Raw genomic sequence first — 22,289 nt, forward strand, 5'->3', positions numbered from 1 at the left:
TGGTATGTCCTTCATTTCCTAGGAACATCTGAGCACTGCGGTGTTTTTCAAACAAAGATTTTTAGTGACGCAGTATTTAGTTGTATGAAATTAAATCAAATGTGAAAAACTGGCTGTGCACAAATGTGGGTCCCCTTGTCATTGTGCTGATTTGAATGTCTGTCACTGCTCAATGTTAGATGAGCTCGTCAAGCCTTGAACTTCACAAACAGGAGTGTCCAGTCATGAGTGGTCAAAGGTATTTAAGGTGGTCAACTGTAAGTTGTGCTTCCTTCCCTTTGACTCTCCTCTGAAGAGTGACAGACAGCATGGGATCTTCAAAGCAACTCTCTAAAGATCTGAAAACAAAGATTGTTGAGTCTCGTGGTTTAGGGGAAGGCAACAAAAAGCCATCTCAGAGGTTTAAACTGTCAGTTTCAACTGTAAGGAACGGAATCAGGAAATGGAAGGCCACAGGCACAGTTGCTGTTAAACCAACTCAGCAGGTCTGGTAGGCCAAGAAAATACAAGAGCGGCACATGAAGAGGCAGGATTGTGAGAATGGATACAGACAACCCACAGATCACCTCCAAAGACCTGCAAGAACATCTCACTGCAGATGGTGTATCTGTACATCGTTCTACAATTCAGAACATCTGTATGGCAGGGTGATGAGAGAGAAGCCCTTTCTGCACTCGTGCCACAAACAGAGTCGCTTGTTGTATGCCAATGCTCATTTAGACAAGTCAGATTCATTTTGGAACAAAGTGCTTTGGACTGATGAGACACAAATGGAGTTATTTGGTCAGAACAAAAAGCGCTTTGCATGGCAGAAGAAGAACACCGCATTCGAAGAAAAACACCTGCTACCTCCTGTCACATGTGGTGGAGGTCCCATCATGCTGTGGGGCTGTGTGGCCAGTTCAGGGACTGGGGCCCTTGTTAAAGTCGAGGGTCGGATGAATTCAACCCAATATCAACAAATTCTTCAGGATAATGTTCAAGCATCAGTCACAAAGTTGAAGTTACTTAAGCAGGGGTTGGATATTCCAACAAGACAATGACCCAAAACACAAAGGCATTCACGCAGAGGGAGAAGTCCAATGTTCTGGAATGGCCGTCACAGTCCCCTGACTTGAATATCATTGAAAATCTATGGGATGATTTGAAGCAGGTTGTCCATCAAATTGAACTGAACTGGAGAGATTTTGTATGAAGAATGGTCAGAAATACCTCCATCAGAGTCCAGACACTCATCACAGGCTACAGGAGGACAGCGTCGAGAGGCTCAAAGGAGCAAAAGGAGGCTCAACTAAGTATTGATGTCATATCTCTGTTGGGTGCCCACATTTATGCACCTGTCTAATTTTGTTATGATGCATATTCCATATTTTCTGTTAATCCAATAAACTTAATGTCACTGCTGATATCCTACTGTCTCCATAATGCATGTCAGATATTAAAACTAAGTTGCTACGTTGAAAGCTCAGCTAATGAGATACAAAAATCCAAAGAATTACGAGGGCTTCCCAAACGTTTTCCTAGGAGGGTACAATAAACTTTCATAAAGGTGACAGCTCACTGCCAAAGGCACTTTAAGGTCACCTACTTCTAACATTGGTGTTTTTTTACCAGTTTTAAACAGATTGTGACAAGAAAAGTCAAGCAAGGTGTGGTGTTGAGTGAGCAGGGTGGGATCGACGCATTGAAAAGCTGCTCAATAAAGAAAATCAAAAGGGCAGTATGTGGAGATGGAGTCCTAAATGGAGGAGAATAAGGAGGGAGGAAGTAAAAGAGGCACTGAAAAGGTAACAGAACCAGATGAAATACCAGCAAAAGTGTGAAAAGATGGAGTAGATGTGTTGTGGGATCTCATGCAGAAGATCCATGAACAGGAGAGAATAGCAGAGGAGTGGAGGAACCCATTTAAAAGGAGAAGGGCGACCATTCAGAATTGTGGGTACCATAGAGGGATAAAGCTGATGGCACACATACTGTAATAAAAATGGGAAAGGGTTATTGAGAGAAGGCTATAGGGAAGAGACCACCATAAGGGGAGAAACAGCCTCATGCCAGGGAGAGGAACAGCTGATGCAAGTCTTTGTACTGAGTCAGCTGACTGAGACGGCATCAGGAAACACAGAAAGGTCTGCATGTGGCGGTCAGTGATTTGGAGAAGGCTTATGATGGAGCGCCACGTCAAGAGGTCTGGTATGGCGGTGCATGAGAGAGAGAGAAGGGAGGACCAGAGAAGTGTGTGGGGATTACCAACAATATGTATGAGGAAGTGAGGGTAACAGACAAGATCTTAGATACAGGAGGGTCCACACCAGGGTTAGTATTGAAGTCCTTGTATCGTTGATCTGGTTTTGCATGTCTTGACTCACAGGATTAAAGAGCATTCCCCTGGTGCAGCCTTTGTGCTGAGGACATTGTGTTGGGTAACACCAGAAAGGAGGAAGAGGAGAGGAAGTAAGAAAGAAGATGGAATACCTGAGGAGTAAAGGTGATTAGGATTCATAAGTTAGCCTGCAAGGGGAAATACTGAAAAGAGTTGATATGTTTAAACATCTATGATCAGTAGTAGCCCAAGATGGAACATTAGAGGCAGAGATAACCCACAGAGTACAATGTGGAAGGAAAAAACTGGGATCAGGAGGACTGTGTGAACAAAGAATTATGGCTGAGGTTTTTAAGACAGTAGTAAGACCAGCAATGGAGCTTTGACATGGGCAGCCAATGGAAACCAAGAAGACAGAGGCGGCAAAAATGAGAATGTTGAGACGGATATGTGGAGCTACAAAAAGGACAGAATCAGACATCAGACAATCAGAGAAACTGCAAAATTGGGAGAGATAGCTGAGAACGTACCAGAAAGTGAGTTGAAGTGGTGAGGGGAGACAATGAATGACAGGAAAAAAGATGATAAGCATGGAAGTGCAGGGGAAGAGAAAGCGAGGGAGGCCAAAGTGGAGGTGGACGAATAAAACAAAAGGTGACCAGAAGGAAAACAGCTTGACCAGTGAAGGGGAAAGTTCATCAACTCATTGACCTTACACAGGAGTGACGAAGATGAAGATGAAGAGGAGGACGAAGAATTAACAAGAAAAGCATTCGCAAACTTACCCTGCGCCCGGCTTTTCCTGAAGGACCTGGAGGGCCTTGGGGACCACGGGGACCCTGGAATTATGAAAATGAAACACAATTGAATTAATTCAAACAGAGAACAAAGTTAAACAAGTAAAATATATGGTGGGTGTGACTGTAAACAAATTAATAAAACTGTCATGCTTTCAAATAAAAGTTATGTTTTTAAAATGAAAGACATTGGCTATGAGATAGATAGATAGATAGATAGATAGATAGATAGATAGATAGATAGATAGATAGATAGATAGATGTGAAAGGAGCTATATAATAGATAGATAGATAGATAGATAGATAGATAGATGTGAAAGGCACTATATAATAGATAGATAGATAGATAGATAGATAGATAGATAGATAGATAGATAGATAGATAGATAGATAGATAGATAGATAATCTGTACAAGGCATTTAACACTATTTGGACTTTTTCACATTTCATTTTTATTAAATACTGAATCACAGTTTTCATTTCACTTTTTTGACTACACGTCGTTCTCCCTTCTTGCTAACTGGATCTTGGCCTGGAGAGGTCTATTCATTTTTATATCTAAGATGTGTCACTTAATGGTTTTCCGGGGCCGTCTCTCGTCCCAGTTTCTATATAAGGACAGGGATTTCCACTTTCTGTCTTACATCTTGCCTATTATAATCTTTTTCAGTTAGTCAATTAAAGGGGTCATTTTGCTTGACTTCTCACGACACTGATCGATATAAAAGGACTTTCATGTTAAAGTGCTACCAGATCTTTGTAAAGTGGTCTACCAAATATAAAACACACAATGACTGATTGCATCCCCTCATTTTTCAGTAGATACACCTTTGGCAGCCATGACAGCACTGGGTCTGTGTGCGCAGGTCTCTCTGTATATGAGCTCTGCCATTTTTTAACTTTTCTTCTGCTTTGTAAAACTTCTCCAGCACCTTCACTGTCAGGTATAATGGGGACTCCAACTGCAGAGCCGTACAGTGAAGTCTACACCCGTAGTTCTAGAGCAGCACTTTCACGGTGTAAATGACGTCAATGCGTCTCAGTACTACAAACTAACGTTGCTACTCTGTAACCTTCATTTCCCTCCAACTCTTCACCATTTATACTGAATGCTAACCACAGTAACTCCTAACGTTAATGTCCGCCATGAAACTGCTGATGTAGACCTGCAGTGATGTTTGGTGCTGCGGCTCTCGTGGCTCTGCAGTTGGAAATTACAGACAAAGACTCTGACTCTGCCATTCTAGGACATTAGCATTGCCGTTCTGAAGATGTTTCTGTGTAGTTTTGCCTTCATATTTGTTCTTGCTGTCTTCTCCCAAGGCGTAGATTCTTGCAGACTCTTATCAGTTTTTCCTCCAGGATTTCCCCCCATTTTCCTGCATTCATTTTCCACTCAAGGCCTTCCTTCCATGGACTGTAGCTTGCAACGCCTTCAGAGATCTCAGAGGTCTGTTCTTGGCCTTCCTCACTTGTTATCAACTTGCTATGGCAGATTTACGTTTCTTCATGATTGCTTTAACTGGATATTCAGTGATTTGGATATTTTTTGTCATCTCCATCCCGACGTGTGCTTTGTGTGGAGTTGCTTGGTGTCTTCACTTCACTGTCTGTAGGTTAGGCCACCATACTAACTCACCACAGGCTGGACCTTCAGATACAATCAAGTGCTCCACTGAACTAGTGATAGGGTTTTTAAAACCAACTGCCAATACCAGTGATGTGCCATATTAATGATTTTTGTGTTTTATATTTGTCATTCATTTACAACACTTTACAGGGATCTGTTCTTGCTTTGACATTAAATAGTCTTTATCGAGTCAAAAAAAAAGGCAAACTAAACCTACGGTGAGTCAAAGTTGTTTATCAATAAAACTTTCATGGGGTGAATACTTTTTACACACACACAAATGGGGGCCTGGCTTTTAAAATTCAAATTTTACAAAAATGTCAAAAAACTCTCCACAAGGGAGAACTGTGAGACAATGACAACAAAACATCTTAATAAATAAAGGTATTTATTTGTAAAAATCAAAATGAGAACAAAAAAGAGCAAAAAAGGATTTGCCTACAAAACAGAAAAAACAAAAAAAGCCGAAGTAAAATGTCAAGAATCCAGAAAAGTAGCACAATAGAAAAGTCAATGAACCGCAGAAATTCCGTCTGTCTGCATCAAATAAATACTGCAGGATGGGGGCGGTGCTTCTGTGATGACATCACGGTGGCCCCGCCTCTCGAGGTTCCACCCACACAGAACAAGAATCACAGAGGAACAACACAAAATACAGAGAAACTAAACAGAACATTAATAAACTTCAGATAATATTAATGAAAACATATAAAAATATTATATTAGAAATAACAAAAATGACAAAAAGAAGTAAAAATAAACCAGTCAGGAAGCAAATCCTGGCTGAAACACAACAACATGCAACCGCTGTACAGTCAGTCAGTCATCATCCAACCCGCTATATCCTAACTACAGGGTCACGGGGGTCTGCTGGAGCCAATCCCAGCCAACACAGGGCGCAAGGTAGGAATAAATCCCTGGGCAGCGCGCCAGCCGACCACAGGGCACACACACTAAAGCACACACTAGGAACAATTTAGGGTCGCCAATCCACCTAACCTGCATGTCTTTGGACTGTTGGAGGAAACCCACGCGGACACAGGGAGAACATTCAAACATCACACAGGGAGGACCCAGGAAGCGAGCCCACCTTACTGCGAGGCAGCAGTGCTAACACTGTGCCACCCAACCTCTGTACATAGTCTTTTAAATTATAATTATATGTAGTTGTTTCCATTAAAATAAGATACAGTAAAACTTAGCACTTAAAGAAAAGAAGTAGATTTGGGGTCTAATAGGACACTCACCTGTGGGCCGCTGTCTCCAGATTCACCCTTCTGTCCTGGCACACCCGGAGGACCCTGTGAACACACAGACAGGCAAAGAATGAGCAATCCCACCATAGCAAAATGCTGCTTCAGCTGGGTTCAGGTTCTTTGACACCATCCTGTCAACCATACTTGAGCCAGATTTGGTCCTTACATCTCAATCTGGCAGGCAGTGTGGCACTGTGGTTAAGGCTTCTTTTTACTTCATATCCTGAGGTTGAGGGTTCATATCCTACCAGTGACACTGTGTGACCCTCAGCAAGTCACTTTACCTGTCTGTGCTCCAATTGGAAAAAGAAAACAAATGGAACCAATTGTATCTCAAGCATTGTAAGTCGTTTTGAATAAAGGTGTCGGCCAAATGTACAAATGTCAGTCAAGTCATGGTCCCCTGGCAAGACTGCATTGAAGAAGCACATGGTGGCAGAGTGTGGGAGCAACGGATGGAAGGTTAGGTGTCTGCCTTTGGAAGAAGGCAGCAAAGGCTTTGCATTTCTGGAGTGCGCAACAAGCCAAGCCATTAAGAACATTCTTGATGGGGCTGGAAATGATTCTTTGGATCAACAGGACTGAACCTTGGTGTAGCACACTACCTGGACACAATCACGGGCTTTGTCATTCCCTACTGGGATGCCTGGCTGAGGCTGTCTGATGAAGCACCCAGTGACCCTGTACAAGCACCCTGAGCATGGGAAAGGCGCTATATAAATAAAATGTATTATTATTATTATTATTATTATTAATAATAATCAATCAGGATAAGCAGAAGATGCACTGCAAGGCATATTATAAAGTCTAAAAGCATTAGATAAAGTCCCACAAGACGCTGAACATCAAAGTAAAGGGAACTGGGAGCATTGGGCGCAGTGTGTAGATGGATACAAAACTGGCTAAAATACAGGAAGAGAATGAGCACATCAGGATGAAATGATCTTCTCCTTCCATTACCATTTATTAATGCTGAGTCAAAACACATCCTTTACCATCTTGAGTTCTTGAGTCGGTCGAGATACACATTTGTATACCTGTCTTTTTTATGTCTTAATGTGTCTGTGCTAATTGTTATATGCTTCATAACTTTGTTGTCCTTTTCCTTGCATTTCTTTGTGTTGATTATCTCTTATACATATAACACAATGCTGTTTTTAAATCTGCTTTACAAAATTTGCGCATTTGTTAGATAGATATGATAGATAGATAGATAGATAGATAGATAGATAGATAGATAGATAGATAGATAGATAGATAGATAGATAAGATAGATAGATAGATATGAAAGGCACTATATAATAGATAGATAGATAGATAGATAGATAGATAGATAGATAGATAGAGATAGATAGATATGAAAGGCACTGAAAGGCACTATATGATAGATAGATAGATAGATAGATAGATAGATAGATAGATAGATAGAAAGAGATAGATAGATAGATAGATGTGAAAGGCACTATATGATAGATAGATAGATAGATAGATAGATAGATAGATAGATAGATAGATAGATAGATATGAAAGGCACTATATGATAGATAGATATGAAAGGCACTATATAAGTAGATAAGTAATTAGGTACATACCAGAGGACCTGGCCTTCCAGTAAGACCCATCGGGCCTGTTGGGCCTCTCATGGCGAGCTATGATAAAGAAAGTCAAAGAGCAGATTTGTTAAGATATCATAACCTTTTAAATGGCTGTCAGCCCCGTACACATTCAGGCCCATTAGTCTCAGTGACCCGTGTTTTACGTACTCTGGCTTGCTGCATGATGGCTTGCATCTGGGCTTCCTGTGCAGACACGGCAGGTCCTTTCTGTCCGGCATCTCCTCCAGCACTGAAGCGGAACTGCAAAAATGAAAGGACGTGGTTTGTTACTATCAGAGTGGACACATAAGCACTCCATTCTTATCGTTGTAATGATTCCGTATTTCTCTGGAACTGTAATTTGTCAGCAATGTGCCACCATGATCTGCTCTCCACCATGGACCGAAGCAGGTAACAATTTGACTATGAGACTTAATGGGATGAGACCCTCCATTGGGTGCGTCTGTAAATGAGAATGTGAACTCTGATTGGTCAGAGACCCTCCACAGCTAGCAGCAGCACATCAGCTAATGCCATTTGTTTCATTACTGCTGTCTGTTGAGCCACCTCTTGAGCCCATTTGAGCTTTTAAAAAGTGTAGTTTTAATGTCACCTATTAGTGCTATAACGTCACTGTCATAAAAATAAACAAAAGCAGGATGACTAAATCTTTAATGGACAAATTTTTTGACTTTTAAATAAATCGAGCAACTAAGCCCCCCAGTGCATTTGAATGCTGGCCCTGCTGACACTTTTTAACTTGTTGCAACATTTCTTTTGCTCTCCTAGCATTGATCTTTGTATATTTTCATCCCCTTTGATCACACAATGGCACTGTAGACCCTCACACTTTCATCCTCCTTGCCTTTTCCACACTTCCCATACCTGAACAGCAGCAACTGTTTATTATCCTGCAGTAAGTAGACAACTAATCTAATTATGTAGAAGAAGAACCTGTTTGGGGGGATTCAGTTTGTGAGGGCAACTAGATGGACCCCTAGAGGGGAGTGTGGTGTGGATGTGACTATGCCCTGTGAAGGAATGGCATCTTGGCTTTTGTCTTTGGGATTTTTAGAGTAGTGGCGCAGTGGTAGCGCTGCTGCTTCGCAGTTAGGAGACCTGGGTTCGCTTCCCGGGTCCTCCCTGCGTGGAGTTGCATGTTCTCCCCGTGTCTGCGTGGGTTTCCTCCCACAGTCCAAAGACATGCAGGTTAGGTGCATTGGCAATTCTAAATTGTCCCGTGTGGGTGTGCCCTGAAGTGGACTGGCACCCTGTCCGGGGTTTGTTTCCTGCCTTGCGCCCTGTGTTGGCTGGGATTGGCTCCAGCGTGACCCTGTGTTTGGATATAGTGGGATGGATGGATTTTTAGAGTAAATTTTGAAGCTTGAAAAGATGTCAAAGCCAAAGAAGGACTTTTATTTAAATAAGCAGGTGATGTAAAAGTTTAGCAAACTACCGCAACTCACAAACGTACATTCATTGTATCTAAAATTGAATGATTTGTCTTTGAAATGCAAAAAGAATACCACTTTATAAACATTCAGAGCCAATTTGTGGTAATTAAAACCTTTGCATTCCCCAAAAAAAAAAAAAAGGAACACATGGATGAATGAGAAAAGTCGGAATCTGGTAGAGTAAAACCACTGAGGCCGCCGACATTTCCGTTTTTGTGTTGCAAGCCTTTAGAAATCCTGATAGAATTTGCTGCAAAGGGACATCCACCGGAGGAACATCTGCTAACATCCTGAACATGAGGCATATAAATTATTAGAAAAGTTTCAGGCTTTAATGTACTGTTCTTAAATATGTTTACTGTGGGAAAGAAGGCAAATTTGGAAAAAGGAAAATAAAAAACAAAAAGTCGGACTGTGCCATCAGCCAGGTCTGCTTTGTGCAGGAATTTGAACTTTCCGTGCTAATCTATTCCACTGTTTTCCACATTTTGTTTACTGCATGTGCTGCAGTATATATTCATATGTATTTGAATATTTGGGTACTGGACGTCCTCACCGGCAGACCTGAGCAAAGTGCATATTGGTGGAAAAAGCTGCTCTATCATCACCATCAACACTGGCACCCCGCAGGGCAGCGTGCTGAGCCCCCTGCTTTACTCTCTCTACACCCGTAGCTAAGTACAGCTCTAACGCCATCCTCACGTTTGCTGACGACACCACTGTAATAGGTCTGGTCAGCGAGGACGATGAGACGGCCTACAGGGAGGAGGTCAGACTCCTGGCAGAATGGTGTCAGGACAACAACCTCACCCTCAACGTTAGCAAAACTAAGGAGAAGATTGTGGATTTCTGCAAACAGGCAGCAGAGCACAGCCCCGTCTACATCGGAGGTGAGGCTGTGAAGCAGGTCAGCGGCTTTAGGTTCCTCGGAGTCACCGATGACCTTAAATTGGTCAAGTCACACTGCGGCAGTAGTCAAGAAAGCCCAATGACACCTCTACATCTTCAGGAGACTGAGTCCCTGAAGACCCTGTGCGGACTCTACAAGTGTACTGTGGAATCCATCCTGACAGGAGGCATCACAACCTGGTACAGCGACTTCTCACTTCAGGACTGCAGAGCTCTGCAGCGGGTGGTGAATACAGCAGGGCAGATCACGGGCACACTGCGACCAGTGGCATCCACACTACACGCTGCCTCAGGAAAGTGAAAGGCGGGACCCCCAGCTACCCTGCACTGTCACTTTCACCCTCCTCCCACCTGGGAAGCGACTAAAGTCCATTCGGACGCACACTTCCAGGTACAGGAACAGTTTCTACCCAACTGCAATGAGACTCATGAACAATCGGTACCCTTGCGTCACCTCCACTGCTACCTGCACATATGCGTCTGCCACTGTCTCTGTTTTTTTTTATTATACTTTATTAATCCCGAAGGAAATTACTTGGTTTTTCGCATACCCCTTGGGATCAGAGCGCAGGCTCAGCCATTGTACGGCGACCCTGGAGCAATTGAAGGTTAAGGGGGGCCTTACTCAAGGGCCCAGTAGAGTAGGATCTCTTCTGGCAGTGACGAGGATTCGAACCGGCAACCTTTGGGATACCAGCGCAGATTCTTTACTTGTTTATACTCATTTATTTATTGTGTGTTTTTTGGTTCTCTTTTGGCGCTTTTCCAATGCAATGTACGGCACGACACGGTTCAGTTCAGCTAAGTTTTGGGGGGTTTTCCACTGGGAACAGTACCTGGTACCTGGTCCTTTTTTTTTAGTACCACCTCAGCCGAGGTTCCAAGCGCGCCGAACCGTTACCAAAGCGTGGCGTGTAAACTGCTGGTCACTGATTGGCCGGAGAAAATCGTCATTACTGCGTCACTGGCTATTCTTTTAAAGGTACACACACGTGGAAGTTTGTGTCCCGTCTCTCCATCGCTGGACGCAGTTTGTTGCATAAGTGGATGAATGTTTCTTCAGACCTTCGAAAGTTCTCCAGCCACTGAGTGTTTGTAAAACCGGGAACAATCACATCCCACCACTCTGAAGCACGATTAAATGTCCAAACAGATGGTCTGTTGCGGCGACTTTTTTGCAAAATGTGGAAGATCTGTAATCTACAGAATCAGCATTTTAATGTTACACTGGCAGTTAAGGTCATTTTATGCTTTGCAACAGTGATAAAAGTTAGCTAGTGATGTGCTTTTTTTTAGATGCTTACCGCTGCGCGTCGTCGAGCTAAAGTGTTGTCGTTGTCTGCGTGTTGTTGTAAAAGTTCCACGGTGTCACGGCAGTAGAGGCGGCGCAACTCTAACGACACGTGAATAATCCCGCCCACTCTAAAGCGGTACTAAACTGCAGTCGAAACGCAAACCGAGCCGAACTGAGCCGAACCAAGGTGAGCTGTACTGAACCGTGCTGTGCCGTACTATGCAGTGGAAAAGCGCCATATGCTCACTGTCTACAGGGGCACATGCAAGCAAGCATTTCATTGTACATGGTACTTTCTCGAGATGCTGGTCTTCTTATGATTCCAAGGATTAATAAAATAACAGTGGGAGGTCGAGCTTTTAGTTACAGGGGGTCCCTAAACTGTGGGGTGGTCTGCCTGCTACTATAAGAGATGCCCCTTCGGTCTCAGCTTTCAAATCTCACAAATTCAGTTTAGCACACCCTGACTAGAGCTGCTGATCAACTGTACAGACAGTCATTAGCATTAAAACAGAAGTAATATGATAGTTCTAATTTGTTACTAACCCTCATCTCTTCTGTTTCTCTTCTTGGTACTCAAATGTGCCACTTGGTGCCACTGCCCACCTGCCAAGTTGTTTTGCCTGCCTAAGGTAAAGTCATCCCTGATGGAGGATCACAGGAATCGTGGGAAAGAGGGGTCCTGACATCAGATTAACGCTGTTTTAGCCGCAGAATGGCCAAATGGGGGAGGCAGCTTGATGCGTGAGGTCTCCAGGACTCTAAACAAATCCAAGTCATATTATGGGATATCACCTACTGTTAAATTCTTCTCCGTACTTGTAATATTTTTATTTTTATACTCTATTGAGAATTTGTTCTGTTCTGTGTATTGTGTTGTATTGTATTGACCCCCTTTTTCTTTTTGACACCCACTGCACGCCCAACCTACCTAGAAAGGGAGTCTCTCTGTGAACTGCCTTTCCCAAGTTTTCTTCCATTTTTTTTCCCTACAAGAGGAGTTTTTCCTCGTCTTCTTAGAGAGTCAAGGCTGGGGGGCTGTCAAGAGGCAGGGTCTATTAAAGCCCATTGTGGCCCTCCTTGTGAGATTTTGGGCTATACAACAAATAAATTGTATTGTCTTGCATTGTTAAGTTTTTAAGCTTTTCCTCCGGCCCCATAGACTGCAATTCAACGTGCCAACGCGGGCAAGATATACTTTTTAATTTATAAAATAGAACGTAATTAACTTTGAAATGCAATTTTACATAGCAAATGCATACACAAAATAACTTGGACTTGAAAAATAAATGCAAGGCCTTAACTGCGACGTCACACTGCCTGCTTTTTTACTTCATTGTGTATGTTTGGGTGCCCTGCGGTGGGCTGGCGCCCTGCCCGGGGTTTGTTTCCTGCCTTGCGCCCTGTGTTGGCTGGGATTGGCTCCAGCAGACCCCCCATGACACTGTAGTTAGGATATACTGTAGCGGGTTTGATAATGGATGGATGTTTGGGTAATTATGGACTAAAACGTGGCCTAAAAGTACGCGATGATTCAATTGGCATCCCCATCACTGCTGGTTCCTGCTTTATGCTAATTGGCACTGCGGCCCTCAGGCGGATAAAGAAGGTTCAGGAAATGGATGGACGGCAGATGTCTCTAATTTTTTAACTTTTCGGTGTGACTGTATTTTCTTTGTATTTTGCTTTCTTTCTTATTTTAATCTGAATAGGCATCTAAAGCACCATAGGTTTCAAAACTGAACAATATGCCAAGGTTTACATTGGCACCTCTCTCATCCCTACCAGTAAGCTAGCTCTGTATTTCTATATATAAAAAAATTCAATTCTCTGGCTGCTTCTCCGGGGTGGCAGAGGGCTTCTCTTTTCTTTTCTGTATCTGCGCTGAATACGTTCTTCAGGAATGCCCGGTAAACAGGAAGTCAAGGGGTTTATGTTTATGACCACCGTCTGAATGCCACATGCTCTGTCTGGGAGTTTGAGACGTGCTACCAGGGCTCGAAATGTCTGGCACTCAAAGACATGCATGGCAGCCAAAGTTGTATAATGCTTCCCATGAAAACACTCCACATCTCGATAAAAATGGCTGAATGGAGCCGGGAATGTTAAGACTTGAAGTCACTAGGCTGGCATAAAAAAGCCTGGCAAATTACAGGGCATATTAATGTTGTACATAGTGCACTGGGTGGACAGGGAGAAAAGAATGGCACAGGGCTATGTACTGTATGTATGGAAGAGTTCATTCAGCAGGGCCTGAAGAGAGACAGACAGTGGCAGAAAGAGCACCACTAGAGGGCAGCATGCCTTCTTATTGTAATGGATACTCTGGAAGGACAAAAGACACAAATGACCAGTGGGGAGAAAAGCGCAGACAGGCAGGTGACACGTGCTGATGTGTGAAACAATCGAGATTCAATAAAATTGGTGCTAAAATTCATTTTTCATATACTTTCACAATCGTGGAACATGAAACTCGGTAAAAAAGCTCTTTTGTATTGTTAAATAACAAAATGACTTAAATTTAAAGGGTCTCAAGTTGACCCACTTGAAGGGTTACATATTCATAGCCCCTCTGAATCTGTGAAAGGACATTTAAAAGAAGTTGAGAAGATTAAGAATAAGACATACGGCTAACTACAGCGCAACCACAAAAGTCAAGTAAAACGAGAAAGACATACAGGCAGCATGAGGACAGTCCCTGGGGGTCCTGCCAATCCATCTGCTCCTGGGAGACCCGGTCTGCCTGGTGGGCCCTGGTAAATAATAAAAAAAAAGCAACAACTTAATATCGGGGTCTATTATCAAAACTGCCTAAATCCAAACAAGGGGCAGTATTAGAATGAAAGAAAGAAAGAAAGAAAGAAAGAAAGAAAGAAAGAAAGAAAGAAGGGAAGAGTAAAGGAAGCACAAAAAGAAAAAGAAAGAAAGAGAAAAGGGAGCACAAAAAGAAAGAAAGAAAGAAAGAACAAAAAATGAATGGAGGGAAGAGTAAAGGGAGCAAACATAATATGGGGGTGTGTTATCAAAACCACCTAAATCCAAACAAGGGGCAGTATGAGAAAGAAAGAAAGAAAGAAAGAAAGAAAGAAAGAAAGAAAGAAAGAAGGGAAGAGTAAAGGAAGCACAAAAAGAAAAAGAAAGAAAGAGAAAAGGGAGCACAAGAAAGAAAGAAAGAAAGAATGGAGGGAAGAGTAAAGGGTGCAAACATAATATGGGGGTCTATTATCAAAACCACCTAAATCCAAACAAGGGGCAATATGAGAAAGAAAGAAAGAAAGAAAGAAGGGAAGAGTAAAGGAAGCACAAAAAGAAAAATAAAGAAAGAGAAAAGGGAGCACAAAAAGAAAGAAAGAGAAAAGGAATCACAAAAAAGAAAGAAAGAAAGAAAGAAAGAAAGAAAAATGAATGGAGGGAAGAGTAAAGGGAGCAAACATAATATGGGGGTCTATTATCAAAACCACCTACATCCAAACAAGGGGCAGTATGAGAAAGAAAGAAAGAAAGAAAGAAAGAGTAAAGGAAGCACAAAAAGAAAAAGAAAGAAAGAGAAAAGGAATCACAAGAAAGAAAGAAAGAAAGAAAGAAAGAAAGAAAGAAAGAAAACACTTATTTATATTTTGTACCTTTGAAAAACAAGAAAGAAGGAATAACACACTTATTACACTCAGCTTTGTATGGTGCCTTTCAAGAAAGAAATAAAAAGGGCACACATTTAATAAAATGATTGTATGTAGTACCTTTCAAGGAAAAAAGAGAGAAGGGAAAATGACACACGCTACGCTAAAATTATTACTATATAGTGACACATATTTACTACACTTCAAATAATTTATATAAGACGTCTATCAAGAAAGAAGGATAGGATGAAAGGAGGGTAAATGACACATATTTACTATTCTTAAAATTATTTTTCTATAGTTCCTTACAAGAACACTTAAACTACATAGAGTGCATTTCAAGAAAGACGTAAAATGGGCCCATATTAACTACACTAAAAATAATAGTTCCTTTGAGAAAGAAAATAAAAGTACACACATTCACTATGTTAAAATTATATAAAGTGCTTTGAAAGAAAGAAAGAAAGGCACATATTTATTACACTACAATTCTTTTGATGTAGTGCCTTTCAGAAAATAGTTGGATAAAAGAAGGGACAATGGCACATATTTACTACATTAAATGTATTCATATATAGTGCCATTCAAGAAAGCAGGAAAAGATGGCACATATTTAGTAGAGTAACATTTTTTTACATATTGTGCCTTTTAAGTCACGGGTTTACTACATTTAAATTACATGTAGTGTAGAAATGAAGAAAGGTTATCCCTTTGCTACCTTTAAATTATTCACATATATCACCTTTCATGAGACAGGAAAAAGAAATGGCATTTACTGCACTCTATTTATAAAGTATATATAGTAAAGATTTGAAAAACTAAGAAAGAAAGAAATGGCACACATGAATTGACTACACTTGAATCATATATATATAGTGCCTTTTAAAAAGTAAAAAAGAAAGACTGAGCTTTTACAAGATCACTTACTCTGTCGCCTGGATCTCCAGGAATACCCGCAGAGCCTGTTGGACCAATGGGGCCTGGAAGACCCTGTAAAAGAAAAGGAGAAAGAAAAAAATGAGACCCATTGTTTCAAATCAAACCCATGTGCCCAGCCTCCCAAGACCCCCTGTGCACTCTGCCTTCCCTGCTTACAAAAGCCTGAATTCTGGTGCCACCTTCAATGCTGTTAGGGTCCCACTGGGCCAGATCAAATGGGTGTAAATATCCTGCCTAAAAATGTACATTTGAATGTTCACTACTCCCTCGGGAAGGACTTTCTCCAGTAGTAAAGCGGGCAGTGAAATTGCCCCCCACCCATCCATCCACTTACTGAAGTCACTAAATGAGGCTCAGTGATGGGGTTGCCAGTCCTTTATAGTTAGACTTGAATTCATAAGACAAGAAGCAAATTCTGCAAATGATATCAAGGCATAGTCTTGGAGTCTCTCACTGCAGATTTCTTTTAACACCGGGTGAGGGCTGGCAGGGGCAGTTTTTTTGAGGTCACATGACGTTTTTTCCCACCTTAATGACAGATTAGACATGGGAATCAGCCTCCTGCCGCATGGGACATTTTACACAGCAGCAACATTTTAATATTTTTGAACAACTCATCATGTATGTAGCACTTGAATGTTATCGCTTTGTGTGTGTGGAGTTTTGGTTTCCCACCCACACCCCCAAATACAGGCTGGTTAGGCTGGTGAAGTTGACCCTGACGTTTCTGTATGGGTGCTGTAATGGATCGGTGGCCTTTCCAGGGTTGATTCCTGACGCAGTTTCTATGCCAATCACTTCAAGTATGGTATTTGCCCATTTTCCCTCACTGCTTTTCTCCAGATGTTATAGTTTAACCCTAAAGACATGTATGTTAGGCACACTACCAGCTATAAGCAGGTCGGGTGCCACTATGTGTGCTTGTGTACATGCGAGCGTATCTTGTGACAGACTGGCGTCCTGTCCAGGGTCAGTTTCTACCTTATGCCAAAAGGAGTAGGATAGGTTTTAGCTCCCCACATTAGAACATGAGAGTTTACAACACAAATAAATGAAGGGATTATTGACGGGCAGCATATGATTACAATGCCAGGGTCCTGACACAATTTCTACACCAATTTTTGCCCGTTTCTCCTTACGGGTTATCTGAGGGTATTGCAGTTTCATCCTAATAACTTGCAGGTTAGGCACACTAGCAGCTATAAGCAGGTCCAGTGCCATTGCAAGTGTGTGTGTCCTCTAATAGATTGGCATCCCAGCGCGTATTGGTTCTTTCCTTATGCCAAGGGGACTGGGATATGTTTTGTAACTCCTTATTAGAATAGGAGAGTTTGAAAAACAAATAAATGAAGGAATGACTGAGAGACAGCATGTGGTTACAATGCCATGGCCCTGACACAATTTCTATGCCAATCGTCCCAAGTGTGGAGTTTTTTCTGTTCTCCCTCACCGTTTTTCTCTGAGCATTACAGTTTCACCCGCAAGGCATACAGTTTAAGCACACTGGTAGCTAAAAGTAGGTCAGGTGCCACTATACGTGTGGGCATGTGCATGCACGTGTGTTTTCTGAAGGACTGGCACCCCATATTCCTGGGTTGGTTGCTGCCTTATGCTTAAGCGAGTGGGATAGGTTTTGGCACCCCTATATTAGAATAGGAGAGTTTCAAAAACAAATAAGTGAATGAATGGATGGACAGTATGATTGCTATGCCAGGGCCCTGACACTATTTGTGTGCCAGTCACTTTGTGTATGAAGTGTGCCCATTTTCCCTCACAGGTTTTCTGAGGGTATTACAGTTTCACCACCAAAGACATGCAGATTAGGCACACTGGCAGCTATAAGCAGACCCAGTGTCAATGTAAGTGTGGGGGTCCTCTAATAGACTGGAGTCCCATCCAGGGTTTGTTCCTGCCTTATGCCAATTGGAATGGAGATAGGTTTGGGCTCCATATATCAGAATAGCAGAGTTTGAAAAATGAATGAATAAATCAATAAATGAATGACTGAAGGGTGGCACGTTGGCACAGTGGTAGCGCTGCTGCCTCGCAGTAAGGAGACCTGGGTTCGTTTCCTGGGACCTCCCTGCGTGGAGTTTGCATGTTCTCCCTGTTTCTGCATGGGTTTCCTCCCACAGTCCAAAGACATGCAGGTGAGGTGCATTGGTGGTCCTAAATTGTGCTTGGTGTGTGTGTGTGTGTGTGTGTGTGCCCTGCAGTGGGCTGGCGCCCTGCCTGGGGTTTGTTCCTGCCTTGTGCTGTGTGCTGGCTGGGATTGGCTCCAGAAGACCCCCATGACCCTGTGTTAGGATATAACGGGTTGGATGATAAATGACTGATGGGTAGCATGGCGTTATTACGTCAGGGTTCTGAACCAATTTCTATGCCAGTCACTCCAAGTATGAAGTTTTCTCCAGGTGTTAACTGTTTCACCCCAAAGGCATACATGTTAAGCACACTGGCAGCTATCAGCAGACCAGTGTCAATGTTAAGTGTGGGGGTCCTCTAATAGACTGGAGTCTCAAACAGGGTCTGTTCTATGCCAGTCACTCCAAGTATGACGTTTTCTCATTTTCCCTCACTGGTTTTCTTCAGGTGTTAACTCTTTCACCCCAAAGGCATACATGTTAGGCACACTGACAGATATCGGCAAACCCAGCGTCAGTGTAAGTGTGGGGGTCCTCTAATAGACTGGAGTGTCCCATCCAGGGTATGTTCTTGCCTTATGCCAATTGGAGTGGAGATTGGTTTGGGCTCCATATATCAGAATAACAGAGCTTGGAAAATGAATGAATAAATCAATAAACGAATGACTGAAGGGTAGCATGGCGTTATTACGTCAGGGACCTGAAACAATTTCTATGCCAGTCACTCTGAGTATGAAGTTTTCTCCAGGTGTTAACTCTTTCACCCCAAAAGGCATACAGGTTAGGCACACTGGCAGCAATAGCCAGGTCTAGTGCCACTGCATGTAGACGTGTGACGTGTGAAAGACTGGCATCCCACCCAGTGACAGTTCCTGACTTGTGCCTGATGTTGATGGGGTAGGCTTTGGATCCCTTCAGATTACAAAACCAGACGGATGGACAGCTTGACCAACATGACAGGTGAGCTTTGCTCTCCTTTACTGTACACTTCTGCAGGATACTTTAAGCATCTTTTCATCTCATGTTCTTCCATTGGAAAGTGCTTGATAAGCTGAAAGCTGCCAATGTTTTCCTCAAATGTCTATCTGGCCCAAAAAGTTCTTCAGGTGTATCTAAACGAAAGAGTTCATAATGCTCAAATGAGCAGCAGTAACATTCCCTCTGCAGTACAGAGTTCACTTTGGCTGTCGGCCACGGTCCAACACGGAGCGCCACTTTAGCAGGAGTTGAAATGTTTTCCCATTTTACATTCCAAACAGGCATAAAACAGGCACAGGCGTCAATTTGAAACTAATAAAAAAAGGAGCCAGCTGTATGCAAATACACTTGAGATGTACATACGGTACTAGTGTACAAGCAGACTTTTTTATTTTTATTTTTATGGCTTGAGGGTACAGATTAGAAAACATGGCTTACTTACAGCTGGGCCTTCAGGACCTGGAGGACCTTCAACCAGCATTCCCTGTAAAAAAAAAAAAGAAAAGAAAATGAAAGGCGGAGCTGAAAGTCATGACAAAGACAATTACGGTAGCTGTGTAAAACATTCAGGGGGATCACATTACAGAATGAGGGGACCAACAAAAACCAAAATTGAACGCAGGCATTGAGAGAAAGATGAAGCCATTATCAGATGTCACTCTCTCTATCTCTCTTCCCATTATGTCATTCCATAGGGGCCACTTGGGAAATCTTCGGGTTTAAAGATTTTCCGGCACAATACTGAGTCATCTTTAAAACTCTGTGTCTCTCGTTCAGATTTACCACACCGCCTGGGTTTAAATAAAGCTCATCTATCTATCTATCTATCTATCTATTATATAATGCCTTTAATATCTATCTGTCTATCTATTATATAGTGCCTTTCATATCTATCTATCTATTATATAGTGCCTTTCACATTTATCTATCTATCTATCTATTATATAGTGCCTTTCATATCTATCTATCTATTATATAGTGCCTTTCACATCTATCTATCTATCTATCAGTTATATAGTGCCTTTCATATCTATCTATCTATCTATCTATCTATCCATCTGGATTTGAGCAGTTGACTCCACTGGAACTGGAAAGTGTCTGTAAACTGCCATCCTGGGGTCTCCCCACACATGCAGTGGGGTTTAAGTCTGCCCATTCAAAGACGGTTACAGGCTTGTCTCTAAGTGACTCCAGCATTGGGTCACTGTCGTTCCAAAAGGTGAACCTTCGCCCCCAGTTTGAGGTGGAGTGCACCCCGGTGCAGGTTTTCTTCAAGGAGTTCTCTGTGTTTGGCTGCATTCATTCTTCCCTCTTTTCTGGCCACCACCTCATAGTTAATGTGTGTTGAATGTATTGGCCCAAAAATGGCTGTTGTCAGTTTTTGTGCGCTCTAAGTATTTTGTCTGTTTTTTTTTATTTGTCCCGTCGTTTGGTATTCAATTGTAATCAAGTATACCCTTGAAGAATTTTGTGAAAGAAAGCCTAATTTAGAACATTAGAACACTCTGGACGAGAACAGGCCATTCAGGCCAACAAAGCTCGCCAGTCCTATCCACTTATTTCTTCCAAGAAAACATCAAGTCTAGATTTGAAAGTCCCTAATGTCTTACTGTCTACCACACTACTTGGTCACTTGATCCAAGTGTCAATCGTTCCTTATTTTTATACAGAAAATCTTCCTAATTATTGTGTGAAATTTACCCTTAACAACTTTCCAACTGTGTCCCCGTGTTCATGATGAACTCATTTTAAAATAACAGTCGCGATCCACTGGTCTCATTCCCTTCATAATTTTAAACACTTCAGTCAGGTCTCCTCTTCATCTCCAATAAAGGCTCAGATCTTTCAATCTTTCCTCCTAACTCATCCCCTGTAGCCCTGAATCAGTCTAGTCGCTTTTCTCTGGACCTTCTCTTCTGCTGCTATGTCCTTTATGTAGCCTGGAGACTCTAAGAATTCCAAATTATCTGCCAATCCATCCCTAGTGTGTGTGTGTCTGGGGCCCAGCCTGGGGATTTATTTCCTGCCTTGCACCCTATGCTGGCTGGGATTGGCTCCATGACCCTGTGTTAGGATAAAGCGGGTTGGGAAATGACTGACTGACTGTTACAGACTCAGATCAAATGCATGTTTTTCTTATATTGTAGTAATAATAATAATAATAATAATAGCAGCTCACTACTCAAAACGAGGAGAGCCCAGGTTCAAACACACAACCTTTTGGCAGCAAATCCCCTTGTGGTATGTTACAAATAAAGTTTGATTTGAGGCAGAAGGTAGCTTTAATGTCTGCTCACAAGCCCCAAATAGATAGACAGATTGGTATATAGAAGGAGAGATTTATAGATAGATAAACACAAAAGGCACTATATAGATAGATAGATAGATAGATAGATAGATAGATAGATAGATAGATAGATAGATAGATAGACAGATAGATAGATAGATAGATAGATAGATAGATAGATATGAAAGTCACTATATGATAGATAGATAGATAGATAGATAGATAGATAGATAGATAGATAGATAGATAGATAGATATGAAAGTCACGATAGATAGATAGATAGATAGATAGATAGATAGATAGATAGATAGATAGATAGATAGATAGAAAGGCACTATATGATAGATAGATAGATAGATAGATAGATAGATAGATAGATAGATAGGACTGTACTTGATTTATCCTTTTCAGAAGCTCAAAATATAAAAATATAACAAACAACAAAGAAATGTGAAAGACACCCACAGTATAAAGCCAATCAAATGGAGTTATTTTTGTTAAAGGGCTAATTAGAACATAATGACACCTAGTGAAGACTAAAGGAAGTACAGAAGACGTGACAAAGATGAACGCTAAAACACATCGCTAAAGCTGGAATGGCTTCAGTTAAACAGAATATTGCGTACTCAGCGACATCTAGTGGAGACTATGAGGAAGTGCTTCCTAGGCTGAAACCAATAGATTGTAGGTGGCTACGACACACTTGTCAGTCCTACGACTGAAATGGAAACCCTGACTATTTTTTTTAATGTATCTTTCTGAGATACTCTGATATGTACCCATTGGCTAACTGTACAAGCTGGATGGACTAAATGGTCACGTATTATGTCGCTATGTTCATAATCAGTGTTAAAAACCCACACATTTTTCCTAGACCACACATTGTAATTTTTCTTCTATTTTTCTTAGAAACATTTCCATTTTCACTATGACCATACTTAAAATATAATATAATGCCCACAAACCCAAAATGTGCACACGCAAACCCTTTTGAAAGACCCAGACTGAATATATTGGTTTAGCTGTTGCTTTAAGGCAGTTTATAATTTTGCTCAATACATTTTAAT

The 22,289-nt window shown here is 41.8% G+C and overlaps 1 protein-coding gene across 2 annotated transcripts in view; it reads right to left on the reverse strand.

Annotated features, from left to right (window-relative positions):
• Positions 1–22,289, reverse strand: part of LOC120535077 (collagen alpha-1(XI) chain-like) — a 456,300-nt gene that overhangs the window by 195,463 nt on the left and 238,548 nt on the right. For both annotated transcript variants that reach the window (XM_039762625.1, XM_039762624.1), the window contains exons 10-16: positions 19,377–19,418; positions 15,801–15,863; positions 13,935–14,009; positions 7,768–7,860; positions 7,597–7,653; positions 5,996–6,049; positions 3,106–3,159 (exon numbers count right to left, since the gene is read on the reverse strand). In XM_039762625.1, coding sequence (XP_039618559.1) covers positions 3,106–3,159; positions 5,996–6,049; positions 7,597–7,653; positions 7,768–7,860; positions 13,935–14,009; positions 15,801–15,863; positions 19,377–19,418 — 438 coding nt within the window. The remainder of the gene's footprint in view (positions 1–3,105; positions 3,160–5,995; positions 6,050–7,596; positions 7,654–7,767; positions 7,861–13,934; positions 14,010–15,800; positions 15,864–19,376; positions 19,419–22,289) is intronic.

The sequence above is a fragment of the Polypterus senegalus genome, chromosome 9, assembly GCF_016835505.1.
Source record: "Polypterus senegalus isolate Bchr_013 chromosome 9, ASM1683550v1, whole genome shotgun sequence".
In the NCBI taxonomy this organism is placed as follows: Eukaryota; Metazoa; Chordata; class Cladistia; order Polypteriformes; family Polypteridae; genus Polypterus; species Polypterus senegalus.